Below are 13,213 nucleotides of genomic sequence, written 5' to 3'. Positions count from 1 at the left end.
TCAAGATACATTGTCTTTCAGTTTGGAGACTATTTTCTTATCCTTCACCCTCCTGTTCTGAAACCAAATGGTAACTTGTCTCTCAGACAGGTTTGTGGCTGCAGATATCCTTCGCCTCTTGTCCTTGTTAATGAACTTGTTAATGGCATATTCATTCTCGAGTTCTTTAAGCTGCAGTTTTGTATACGGCACTCGCTTCTTTCTCCCACGCCGGTAGACACACATATCGGGCTGGTTTAGTGCAACGTCCCCTATTGTAAAAGACATTATGTGAAAAATTAGAATTTTATTACAGGCGTTTAAAGCTTAACCGATATTGTTGGGCACTGGTTTTCATGGGCAAATAAATAATGCCGGGCTGTTTACAGTTTATTATTATTTACGCTACCACATTATTTGCACGTTAGTAAGGCACCACCGAAGCCTTGATGGACTGTCATCACTTTTCAGGCATGCATCTCTAACTGACCATGAAGGGCGGCGGGGGCATTGGCTTTGGGGCCGAGAGCAGGTCTGTGCCCCAGCGCACACACAGAAATCGCTTTGGTGAGAGTTTCCCGGGTTTGTTTGCATGTGGTTTGTGCCTCTGTGCCCTCACTACTTGCAGTCTCTTAAGAGGTCTGGGGCCGGGTCAGTCGCCAGTCAGAGAGGCAGAGGAGCGCAAGCCTTTGAGCCATCGTCCTGAAAACTGCAAACGCGAATAAAACCCGGCCACAGAAGGAATCAGCAGAAGGAACCCGAGGCCTCCCCGGCGCCCGCGGGACGGGCGTCCAGTGCCCGGGCGCTAGTGGAGGAGAGATTCTGGGGTCAGTCCCGCGGGTATGGAAAGCAGAGGGTGAGATTTTCTCTGGGGTAAGGGGTGGGAAGGGGGGTGAGAAAAAGAAAATCCGCCACCCCCACCCTGCTCTATGCGTGTCTGTGCAGCGTGTCCAACTCGGCAGGCCGCCCCTGCAGCCCGGGGGCGGGGGAGGGGACGAGCAGGCGGAGGAGGCACGGGGGAGTTCTGCTCAGACCATTTCTCCCCCTCTCGTACCTGGAAAGGACGATTTCCAGAAGTGTGAGCTCTGTGTCTGATCTTTGGCACAGTAAACCTGACTATTCCAGCCATTAGCCAGAGTCCAAGACTGATAGCCCTCCATTGATATGTATGTTTCGTGTCTCGGTTCCCCAGAGCCAAACGTTGAGACCATGTCTATGTACCCAGGAACGTGCTGGTAGGGGGTTGTGTAGCCCTGGTAGAAGGACACTTCCTTCGCCCTGGAGGAGACTTCATTGGCGGGAACACTCGTGCTGGTCAAGCTGGAGACGTCCATATACTTTTCCACGGGAAAGCCGCCAATGGAGGCATGGGGGGGAGACTTCAGGGCATTTTGCTGGATCCCAACCCCGTGGGACATCCTGCAGCTATAGTATCCATTGCCAAAGTGATACCCATAGCCCAGCGCGGGGGCGGCGGCCGGCGTGGCGGAGCTCGGGCAGTCCTTGGTCGGGGGGTCGGGCCTCGCCGCCGCCCCTGAGCGCTCCCCTCCGCCGGCGTAGGCAAACCCCGAGGCGGCGGCGGCGGCGGCGGCGGCGGCGGCCGCTCGGCCCGTGTGCGCCGCCCCGAAAACGGGCGAGGAGAGAAAATTACGGCACTGCCCGGAGGCTCCGCCGCCGCCGCCGCCGCCGCCGCCGCCGCCGCCGCCGCTGCTGTCGCCGCGCAGTCCGTCCATCTCCCAGCTCCCTGCTTTGCTCATGGCCTTGCACATCGCGGGCGGCGGCGGTGGCGGCTCGGTCCCCGGCCGGGCATGATGCGTATGGTTATTTGCCTCCAACAGGTTGGATCCTGGCGGTACGTTTATAAAAACGAAGTCCAGGTTGGGAGGGGGGACGGGGGTGGGGGCGGCCGGCCCCAGATTAGTTTGCCTCAGCCCGGGGGGCTGCTCATAGGCTGCCGTAGGAACATGTGACCCTCCCGCTGCCCGCACTGCCCCTTTCGCCTCGCAGCCCCCCGGTCCGCACCGACGGCGCCCCCCCTCCTCCGTCTATTCCCACCCCCGCCCCGCCGGCGAGCTCCCGCCCCGCCACGGCCCCGGCACTGGAGGGGGGGTTGGGCGGGCGGCGGTGATGCCCCTCCGGAGCAACCCCGGCCCCCGTTCCTTTCATCCCTCCCTTCCTCCTGCCCGCGGCTTCAAAAGGGCCAGCCGAGTACCACTGGACCTTTTGAAGACGCGGGCAGGGGCTCTTTTTAGAGCCACGGACAGGGGTCTGACCGGATCCACAGCGAGACCTTCTCCAGCTCATTGTTGCGTCTGCAACATGGGGAAAAACCCACATAGTCTTTGTATTCCATCCTCCCCACCTCCCTCCTTCCCGGCGATATATGGAGAAGTGTTTTGTTATAGCGGGAAGGGGTCCCCTGGTTTCACTGAGGTCTCGGTCCACGGGAGAACCCTCTTTTAACCCCCCCAGTATTGCTACCGGCCAGGAAAAAGCACCGCGTCTGTGCGCAGCGCAAGATGGTAAACCTGGCACTCATTAGATGTGGTTTTTTTTCCCTTGCAGTGTCAGTTCATGTCGTGGTAAGGCAGCCTAGTTAAAAGGCAGCGTTCGCTTATGCTGACGACTGTTCTCGTGGTGACTTCCCAAGACTGTGGCAAATCCTTCTGTCGTCTCTCTCGACTCTCCCGCTGTGTCAGGGTGGAAGTTGCAGGAGCGCGAAGTGCTGGAAATAGAGAAAGCTCCAAAGACGACTCCGAACTCTTGTCCCAGAACTAACTACAACCCCAATCACAACCCCAGCTCCTGCGCCTCTGGACCGGCTCCTGTCCCTCCGCGGTTTTATATTGGACACTTAGCCCTTTCTCGGGCGCGGAGGGCAAGAAATTACTGGGAAAGGCGGCAGCTCCGCGGGGAAGGGCAGGGAAACTTCGCGCCGCTGAAAACTATGTAGCTGGGGCCGTGTTTACTGTCCCTACGGAGGCTCAGGCGCATGAGGAAAGAAAGGCAGCCTCCACAGAGGTGAAACTGTCCTGACACGATTTCGAGATTCTGGGGGTGTCCTTGCTGAGCAGCCTAGGCAGGTGGTGGCAGGGTCCTCCGGACCCCTGAACTACCGCGGGATCGAAGCAGGTCCCGCAGCAGCAGCTAGTCGCGCAGCCCTACTTTATAGTCTGTGTAATAATCGTCGGCAGTATCTGGAAGTAGAGTTTGGAATGACAAACGGGTGCCAGTAATTACAGCATCAACCGGATGGCATAGGCGAGTTCATGTTCATTAGCTCTGACCACTTAATTGCTATTACTCTTTCATAATCAGCTAAGAAGTTAGCCAGGTGTGATTACATGTTTCGCTCGGTTATCAGCTGAATCAGTATTTAGTCTCAGGACATGAAACCCCCTGTAATTAGGAGGACGTTTTGTCGAGGTACAAGTTTCTCACTTTTTTATGCCCCTACATGCAACTTTCTAGTGAAAACATTGCTAAAAATAAAAGCCCCGAGAAATGAGACATATTTCCATTTGTATTCCCACGTCCCGTTGTGTTTCCTCTTGCAGTAAATGCGGTGAATTTTTCTCTGACGTCAGAATATTTCAAATAAGGCTGCCAAAAGAAAGGAGCACCTAAAACGCAGTGTTTCAGAGCTTTTTGAAGTCGATTACATCAAAGCAAATCACAGTGCAGCCGCAGCGACGCCCGTAGAGGTCTTCAGTCCTGCCGAGACATCTGCTCCAGCGAGAGCCCCCGGTGTACCAAAAAACTCTTTGGGCGGGTTTATGACTATATATTCAATTGCTTCGATTTTATAATGAGCCGTTTTGTGAAGGGTGTATAAAACAGCAATGTCGTGCATGGCATGATATTATGCATACGAATAAAAATAATGATCTCATGAGCAAAGGTCGGTTCTCTGAGAGCACCCGCCCAGTTTACAAGCGGCAGGAGACGTCCCGCACTCCCAGCCCCGGGGCCGTGCGGGGCACCGTGCGAAGGCCGTGGCCCCGGCCCGGAGCAGCCCAGTGCTTCCTCTGCTCAGGGAGGACAGTCCCCACCGAGACGTCGCTCCACGTCGGGCAGGGCAGGGGGACCTGCCGCGCTGGCCGGGCCTCTGCCTGCGGGCAGTCCTTGTCTTGCCCCAGCGGCGCTTCCGCGGGTGCCCAGCGCCTCGCCGAGTCCCGCTGCATATTCCATTGACACATTGCACAGGAACCTCCAGAATACACGAGCTATATGGTATCGCTGTAGGCAGTGCTTGTGGTCTTCCCGGAAGAAAAGGTTGTGGGGTTTCCTTTTTTTTTAATTCCTGAAATTATCTCATTTCCTCAAGTGCATTTACGATGATTTAATACAGTTAGGATTCTACTCAAACTTTTAGCACAGGTTTTTAGTATCCGACTAGTATTTGTCTCTCACAGCAAAAACAACCCGAATTTTGATCGCCTCCCTCGCTAGAATTTGCCGATGATAATCGTGTCTACAAGAATTTGCTTCTGTTAGTGTTTGCTGTAGGAAAAAAAAATATCTCTCAGGACAGACGGAGAACGCAAATATAACCACTCAATTTGTACTTCTCCCAAACCTTACTCCATGCCCACTACGTTCCGTTATTACCTTTTAACTTGCGTAGAATTTTTAATAGCTAAACAGAACAGAAGAACTTTCATTTTCCTCTACCACTTAAAAAAATAGCCAGTTACAGTAATGAAAAGATTTAACAGCAACGCGGGAAGAATTGTTAAACTATTTTCCCCTCCAGATATGTGCCACAGGTTCTCATGTCTTTAGTTACTTCAGCCTTAAAAAATCCGTTTCGAGTTGGAGAAAGTTTTCTCAGGGCTCCCCGCGTGGCCTCGGTGCAGCGGCCACGGGCGGATGAGCACTGCGGGTGCTGAACTTGAGCTCTCGGGTCACGGGCTGGTGCTGGCCGCTCCCTGACTCCAACCTCCGCTTTGACGCAGCGCGGAGACCTCGGGATCCTGATCTTGGACCAGCTGCAACCTAAATTGAACCATCAGACGAGTCCCTTTGAGACCTGCTTAGGCTTTATCATTTGAATTAAAGCCCGTCTGTGTGCAAAGGCAGCCCCAGAAGACATCACGCACCCATGAACCTCGCATAGCGCCCGCGGGATCTCCGCCTGGGCGGCGCGGGGAGGGACGGTGTACAGGGCCCGCGGGACTCGGGGATATGCTATGCTCGTGTCCTTTCCTCGTGGGTGACATTTTACAGATAATCTGGACTGAACACGCCCCAAGACTGGCCCTACGCTTATATGGCGGTCTGAGGTGGAGGGTAGATGCAGGGCTGAGCAGGAGCGCACTGCGTGCTCAACATGCAGGACACGCGTTGCGCGGGTGCGGAGCTGCCTTGCCAGGCGGCCTCCGACTGGCACAGGGAGGGCGGGAAGGGCTGGCGGAAAGGGCGGGCGGGGCTGCACGGCAGGATGGCAGCACCTGCTGTCAGGGCAGGCGAGCAGGCCGGGCAGGGCCGGTTGGCCGGTCAGGAAGGTCAGGTAGAGCCTGTGGGCAGGGCCCAGAAGGCAGGACAGGGCGGGCAGGGCAAAATGGGCAGGGAAGAACGGGCAAGGCTGGCGGGCAGGACGGTCAAATCAGGCAGGGCAGGTAGAACCTGCGGGCAGGACAGGACAGGACGGGCAGGGCGGGCAGGACGGGCAGTGCCGCCGAGACGCCGCCAGGTGGCACTGCCGCGCCTGCAGGCAGCGCTGCCGCCCCCGCCGCGCGGGTCCCCCGGGCCGGACCCACTCCCCCGGACCCCGCCGGGACTGGCTCCCCGCGCCCCCGCACGCCCCCCCGACCAGCACACCGCCGCCTGCTCCCACCCCGCGGGCCGCGTCCCGGAGACTTTGCGCTGCCGCGGGTACCTCCCCGGCGCTGCACGCCGCCTTAGGGCCCTGCTGGCAGCCTGCCCCGCCGCGGGGTAAGAAGCAGATATTCCCGCTCGTCTTCCAAACACACTCTTGGTGAAAAGCTGCCCGCGATGTTTGTCTCATTTAATACGAACTTCATTTCAACTAAGCTACGTGACCCCTTTTCCCCGGGTAACATTTAATAAACGAACACTGAAATGTTCTTTGATGCCTCCAGCAATAACTTTCAAGGTAAAAATCTGGCCAAAGGCCTAAGCAGCTATTTAAACTTACAAGAACAACTGAGTAAACAGAGTCTAACAAAAGCTCGCATATTTCGGCAGTTTCTCGGCAGTCTCTGTAACTTCCTCCCCCTTTGCCCAATAATGTCACTTTAATGTCGGAGGTTCTTCAGGCTTAGCTGTTGGTTTTGAACAACTATAAACATATTCCGAAAGATCTTTTTAGACCTTGCTATTCTTTTTTTTTGGGGGGGGAGGGGGAAACCCCACAAAACCAAAACCAACAACAACCTCCTCATCACAAAAATAAGCAACAATCAAAAAAACCCACCCAAAACATAAAGCCCCCAAACAAAGCCCCCCACGAACAACAACCCAACAGATAAATATCAGTGCAGTAAATGCCTCTAGTTTACTGACTATATAAAAATAGGCAATTAGTTTGTTTGGGGGTTGACGGTTTGGGGTGAACTGATTAACTGGATTGCAGGGAACAGTTTTGTAACCTCACCTCTACCTAGCAGAAGATTACTAGCGTCTCTTATAATATTTTATGTCCCTTGCATATGAATCTAGCTGTATTTTAAGATACTCTGTACATAACCTAAGGTATCAGTATTATTTAAAAGGTGCAAAATATAACCCTGGTAAAGATCATTCATAGCCGCACTTGAGTGTAACTTATTTTTCTTACACTGGGGCTTTTCACATAAGTCTTTTCCATCCGCTCCAAATAACATAAAAATCGTTCCCTCTTTTCTAGTGGTGCAGTAACATTTTTTGAGTCTAAAACTGTGCCTGCTCTGGTGGTGTGCACACAGGATTTGCCTCCGAGATGTGGTATCTCGGCTGCGGTTTCCGAAAGAGCAGGGGGAAAGATGCTCGCCGCGTTACAGCATGTAAGAAAACAGACGAGGGCGCCAAACGACAGCAATAAAACCGGCCGCAGGTTTCCGCTCCGCCTCCGCCCCGCCAGGACCGGCGGCCGGGCCACCGCCTGCTGCGGAGCCAGGCACGGCGGGGGAAGCGGGGACTGCAGGACCGTGGCGGGGCTGCGTGGGCGCCGGGCCCGTCGGGCGGGACGGGGCGGTGTCAGATTCTCGGCTGCGCTCCGCGGGTGCACCCCGGGGACAGCCCCCGTCCCTCGGGGAGGGCAGCGCGAAGCCTCCGCTCCCGGCCCGGCCGGAGACCCCGCGGGATGTCGTCTGCGGCCCTGTGACCCGCGCACCGCTCCGCTCCCCTCGGCACTGGGTCGCTCCGCCGCCGCGTCCCCGGGCGAGGAAAAGTTGACGTTTACTTTTGTCTGTTTTGGAGGCTGTAAAACTCAGGACACCACACTGCAGTCTAAATTCACATTTCGAAGGGCTGACATAAAACTCTCATTAATGGAAAGCTGGATTTTGCAAACAACGCCTAGAATGCTTCCTAAATATTTGGTAGAACGTTTAGGGAGACTTTACACGTTATTAAAAAAATCTGTCAAGTATCCCATTTTCGAGCTATGAATCATGCGCAAGAGCACAAGAACTTAGGAGACGTGTGAACCAAGATTAGTAGAAACAGTTCTCCTTGGAAAAAAAAAAATCGAGCCCGGGTTTGATTGGGGTGTTTCTCCGGGCGATGAAACTCGGATTCACGGGGTCTAAATACTAGACGATGTGGGTGAAAAAAAAATCACGGCGAGAATAAAGGCTGGGCAGCTATCGAAACGCACTCCAGAGATGCTAACGACAAAGGATTTATCTTCGTTTAAATGGTTGCCATCAGCGTCATTATTACTAGCTAAGTTACCACTGAAGGGAGACTTTCCGACTGTCACGTCTGCCGAGCGCGGTAGCCCGTGTCTCCTGCAGCGCGGCGACGCTTCGCCCCGCGGCACCCGGCAAAGAGCGGAGGGATGAGCTAGCTGAGCCACAGGTAACTTTGGAGAGAGGGTGCTAAGATGATGTTTCTGATAGCTCGGAGCCTGTAGTCAATACCTCCCACCCATCACTTAATTCTGTGATAATTTTTTTAATTTTCAAATGCGTAAGTTTTATTGGCGGTGGGGAGAAAAGAAGCAGAGGGCTGGAGAGAAACCTGCCGGGAGGATTAGATGGACGCCCGTGGAGTGTTTTAAATCACGAATGCATTCAGTGTCCTTCGGTTATTTCCCTCCCCTATCATACCGTACGACGGTCAGTAGTGTCCCAGAGGGATGAAAAAGCGCAGGCTAGTTTCGTCGATAAACAGGATTATAGAAAGTAAAAAAAAAAGATCTTATTTAAGGAAGCAACAAAGAAAAATTTAAGACTTGTCATATACTAGATTATAATAAATATTTAAATTTTCAGGTAACTGCTGTAGGTACGCTCGAATCTGTGCGTGATTATATTTGTGCGGGTTTATAAAGTCTGGGCATAAGGTCCGCGCGTGTGAGAGGGTGCGTGGGGGTGTCAGTGTAAATTCCTAAATAAAACTACTAATGTGGTCTGGAAATGGGAGGGAAAAATAAAGCGATATCAGCGGCAGGAGGTTCTCGGTCCTCTGGTCCTCTTCCAGCAATTCCTTGCATTGTGATCTAAAATACGCCTCAGAAATAATAATAAAGAAAAGCATTATCTAATATTTAGCATGTAGTTCTGTCCGAGGACAAATGAGAAAGAAGCTGCATCATTAGGACCTAAAAGGCAACAAAACAAAAATCAGAGCATAATGATGCACCTAAATGAAGGGGGAAATGTTGCACAGCTCATTTTATTAATCAGACTGTCAATTCCACCCCAGAGGCCAAACCCCAGAGCAATTGAAGCAAGATCTGATCAAGCTAAGGACAAGAGCTTTACTCCTCACTTCTTGTCTTTCTTTCTTTCCACCTGGATATATTTGTCTGCTCTGAAGCCGCCTTCATTATCCACTGACAGGAGCTTGTATTTATTTGCTTATAAACCTGTTACAATAAATGATTATTCGAACAGCGTCATTCGTACCTTAATGACGAGCACCACTTTTTGATGAATGACATTTCGGGCTAGAAAGGATGTATGGGTCATTTTGACCAGTCATTCCCTCGCTTTGGCATCCCACAATTTTTACACCTCCCTCAAAAACAGATAATAATATTTAGAGACACTTGCCGGGCTGAATGTGAATTAGCCCCTGCTGCAGCTCATCATTAGTACAGGACCAGCCCTGCAACTTTGACATTTTTTATAAAGCTGAGATGATGGAAAGAATAAGAAAAGAGATGATCCTGATGGAGAGAGGGCTGCACAGCCCTACAGCTGGCAAAAGGCTCTCGAATTTGTCAGACTCAGCTGGAAATGCAGTGTTGGAGGCCCTTGAAAATTCTCCGCACAGTGGTCGCCTCAGCCCGAGACTGACTGCCGCCTCCCTGCACAGCGCTATAGGGGACATCTCCGCCAAAGGCAAATTTGAAATAGACACTTTATTCAATCTTCAGCATCCGAACAGCGAAAGCACGGTCTCCTCCGAAATCCCGCCGTCGGAAAGCAGGAAGAAAATCAGCCTTTATTCCGAAGTTGCTCAAGAGGCAGATATGAACAGTGATGTGGAGGTGGGCTGCTCTGCGCTCCGCTCCCCGGCCAGCCTGACTTCTTCCCAGCTGAAGGAAAACAGTAACAAAGGTAACTCTTCCTTTATCATCTCCATCTAAGCCCCGCGCTTTGCCAACAGGCTTTAAAAACCAAAGGAAACCCACCGCCACTGCCAAAGTTGCTCGCTTCTGCATCAGTGCTCTTTCTTCTGCGAAGACAGAGCTCCAGGCTGTAAAATATTATTGCAATTACTGCGCTATCCCGATAACCGAGACGCACTGCTCGGGCAGCTCCTGTGCGGGTGCCTTCGTGTATGTGTATGTCTGTGCATGCCCAAATCCATTGATATGTAGATATATATCCAGAGTATATGTGGGCACAGATATCCACCCACTTATATTTAGGCAAAGCTTTCTTCACTTATTTCCCCGAGCTCTTGGAGTTCTCGGCGTCTCTTGAGCTGTATATGCGTCTATATACATACATAGATTAAATTAGAGGGAGAGAGGGGAATGAAAGAAAACTACTCGCATTTGTCTGTGTGTGTCCTTCTCTGTGTATATGCAACGTGCTGTCTGTGTCCACCTCGGGGTAATTTGGCATTGTTCACTTTTCCTCTGCTTGTAACAGGGGGTTTGAAACAGCCTCATCTCCTTCCCCGTGCTTTGCGGGCCACGGTGATGGACGGTGGTTGTTATTATTGCTGGAGGTTATTGGGGAGGTGGAGGTAGATGAACGGTGGATTTCCTAGGGGCCACAGTGCATGCCTTTTTTGTCAAATGTGCCAGAGAGAGGAAGGGATGCTCGACGTAACGTTGGAGGGGGGGGGGAAGCTTTTGTGGCTGCTTTTATTTCTTATGTCTCAAACGAAAATAAAGAACGGCAGTCGAAGGGGAACAGGCTAGCGCCTAGCCCGGGATACTCGCAGGCCCGTGCCCTCGTCTGCTCTCCCCTGAACTCATCTGCCCTGCAGTCCCCAAGCCCACCCCATCTACTGAGAATAAAGCGGTTATGAAGTTATTAAAAAAAAAAAAAAAACAAACCCAAAAAACCCCCAAACCCAAACAACCAAAACCAACCCAAACAAACAGGCAAAACCCCCCAACAACCAACCTCCGAACCCAAATTTATCGACTCTGCTAGCAGAAGGGATTTGTAAGAATGACAGGTGGCCTTGAGCACGGGCCCAGCGGGCCCTGTTCGGCCTGGCCGGGAGGGTTGGGGGACCACCCTGTCGCCCGCTCTCATCCCGGTGCCCTCGCCCCGCAGGCTACGCGGAGAGCAGCCCGACTCCCAGCACCCCCGCCGCGGCGGCCGCCCCCGCCGGCGGCATCGGCAGCCTGCACAGCGGCGGCGCGCTGGGCGGCTCGGCGGCGGGGGCCGACCAGGTGCGCCGGTACCGCACCGCCTTCACCCGCGAGCAGATCGCCCGCCTGGAGAAGGAATTCTACCGCGAGAACTACGTGTCGCGGCCGCGGCGCTGCGAGCTGGCCGCCGCCCTCAACCTCCCTGAGACCACCATCAAGGTACGCCGTGCCCCGCGCCCCGCCGAGCCGCCGCCGCCGCCCCGCGCAGCCCCGTGGTGACCCGCTCCCCCGGGCCGTGGCCGGCTGCGCTCTCCGGCTGAAGGACTCGCAGAGCCCATAGCTATTGGTCACCACTCGTGCTCGTTTGCGTCTCCTCACCCAACACTTTTAATTTGCTTTTTAAAAAGTTGTTATTACTGTTATTTTTGTTGTTTGGGTTTTTTTTTGTTGCTGCTGTTGGGTTTTTTCCTATTTTCTTCGTCAGTTTTTATCGCTTTAGCCTACTTCCTAAAGTGAAGAGGGGAGAGAATGAACTCAGCTGTTATACACGGGGAATGAGCGTCAGTCCCGTGAAGACATAGTGCTGCGTGGGGAGGAGGGGACGATTCGAAGGGAAAACGTTTATTCAGATCGAAGAGGTCCCCCTCGACTAGAAGGGGGAACCGTACCCACTGCTCCCCTCGGTCAAGGTCACGGGCGATTGCTCCGGGGGGAAGAGGGGTCTCCCACAAGCGTTGACAGTGGGTGTCGCTGGGTGCCCGCAGGTATCCGCGGCGGGAACGGGTGCGGCGGGGCGAGGACTGGAGCGGAGCTGAGGCCGCGTTGTGCTTGTCTCCCCGCGCAGGTGTGGTTCCAGAATCGGCGGATGAAGGACAAGCGGCAGCGCCTGGCCATGTCCTGGCCCCACCCGGCCGACCCCAGCTTCTACACCTACATGATGACCCACGCGGCGGCCACGGGCAGCCTGCCCTACCCCTTCCATTCCCACGTCCCGCTCCACTACTACCCTCACGTCGGGGTCACTGCCGCCGCCGCTGCCGCCGCTGCCTCGGGCGCCGCCGCCGCGCCCTTCGCCACCTCCATCCGCCCACTGGACACTTTCCGCGCCCTTTCGCACCCCTACTCCCGCCCGGAGCTGCTCTGCAGCTTCCGACACCCCGGCCTCTACCAGACGCCGGCCGCCGCCGGCCTCAACAGCAGCGCGGCCGCCTCGGCGGCAGCGGCGGCGGCGGCGGCGGCAGCGGCGGCGGCGGGGTCGGGGCCGCCGGGGGGCTCGGCGCCCTGCTCCTGCCTCAGCTGCCACAGCAGCCAGACGGCGGCGGCGGCGGCGGCGGCGGCCTCGGCGCTGGGCTCGCGGGGCGGCGCGGCCGCCGACTTCCCCTGCACGGCGACGGGGCAGCGCTCCGAGAGCGGCTTCCTGCCCTACTCGGCCGCCGTGCTCAGCAAGGCCGCCGTCGCCTCGCCGGACCAGCGGGAGGAGGCGCCGCTCACCAGATAACTACCCCGGTCCGGTCCCGGGGGGTGTTTTGTAGAGGGGGTCGAGGGGGGTGGGAGGTGGTCGGGGCAGAGGGTGCCCCCGCACTCGGCCGGAAAGTTATGTCTATTTTTTTATTGCTGACCGCCCCGCTGCGGGGCGCGGGACCGGTGGGGAGGGCGCCCCGCGGCTCCTGTGCCCCCGCGGAGGCGGCCCCGCGGTGCTCACTGCCGGGCGCTGCGGGGTCCGCGGGGTGCGGGCGATGGGGGCAGGGAGGGGCAGCCGGCGGAAGGGAATGTGTTTCTGGCCTTATTTTTTTCCCCTTTATTATAATTATTATTATTGTTATTTCGGTTTGAATTCGAGTAAATGGGAAATGTCTCGCGTATTTCGGTACAAGCGGTAGCTAATGAGGCAGCTGCGTCTGGGCCAGTAACGGGAAGGGAAGTGTGAGATTGACAGGATGGGGAGAGGCATTTTTTAAGATCACGCTTTCTGACTACCATAATCCACGTTATCTGGGAAATACTTGAATCTCTCTAGGTGTAGATTGTTGTCCTGAAGCATTGACCTTCCAGACACTTTTCTAAATTTGATTCTTTTCTCAGCGTCTTTCTCTTCTCTCGATAAAACGGGGCTTGGATTTATTTCTCACGCATCTCTATCGCGCCTTTGCCTCTGAAAAGCCACCACTGGGTAACTGAGACCTCCTATACCAAACCATTGCTACTGGAGGGACTTCCTTGAACTTGAAGAAAGGCACATCAAAACCCACCAGTGTTACTGCCATGTCAATTTTGATGCTAATA

General features: G+C 54.7%; 2 protein-coding genes across 2 annotated transcripts; one reads left to right on the top strand and one right to left on the bottom strand.

Annotated features, from left to right (window-relative positions):
- HOXD13 (homeobox D13) lies at positions 1-1,748 on the bottom strand. Its single transcript, XM_051786723.1, has 2 exons — positions 1,034-1,748; positions 1-251 (listed from the first exon to the last, which is right to left on the bottom strand). Exons 1-2 carry the CDS (start codon positions 1,746-1,748, stop codon positions 1-3), a joined length of 966 nt encoding a protein of 321 aa, XP_051642683.1.
- A 7,541-nt stretch (positions 1,749-9,289) lies between these two features.
- On the top strand, positions 9,290-12,428 carry EVX2 (even-skipped homeobox 2). Its single transcript, XM_051786809.1, has 3 exons — positions 9,290-9,713; positions 10,893-11,149; positions 11,775-12,428. The coding sequence occupies exons 1-3, from the start codon at positions 9,290-9,292 to the stop codon at positions 12,426-12,428; spliced, it is 1,335 nt and encodes a 444-aa protein (XP_051642769.1).
- Positions 12,429-13,213: the final 785 nt, after the last annotated feature.

The sequence above is a fragment of the Manacus candei genome, unplaced genomic scaffold (assembly GCF_025592945.1).
Source record: "Manacus candei isolate 608988 ecotype Guabito, Panama unplaced genomic scaffold, ASM2559294v1 h1tg000023l, whole genome shotgun sequence".
NCBI lineage: Eukaryota > Metazoa > Chordata > Aves > Passeriformes > Pipridae > Manacus > Manacus candei.
Note: the sequence above shows the minus strand (reverse complement) of the source record. Positions and strands in the feature narration are given on the sequence as shown.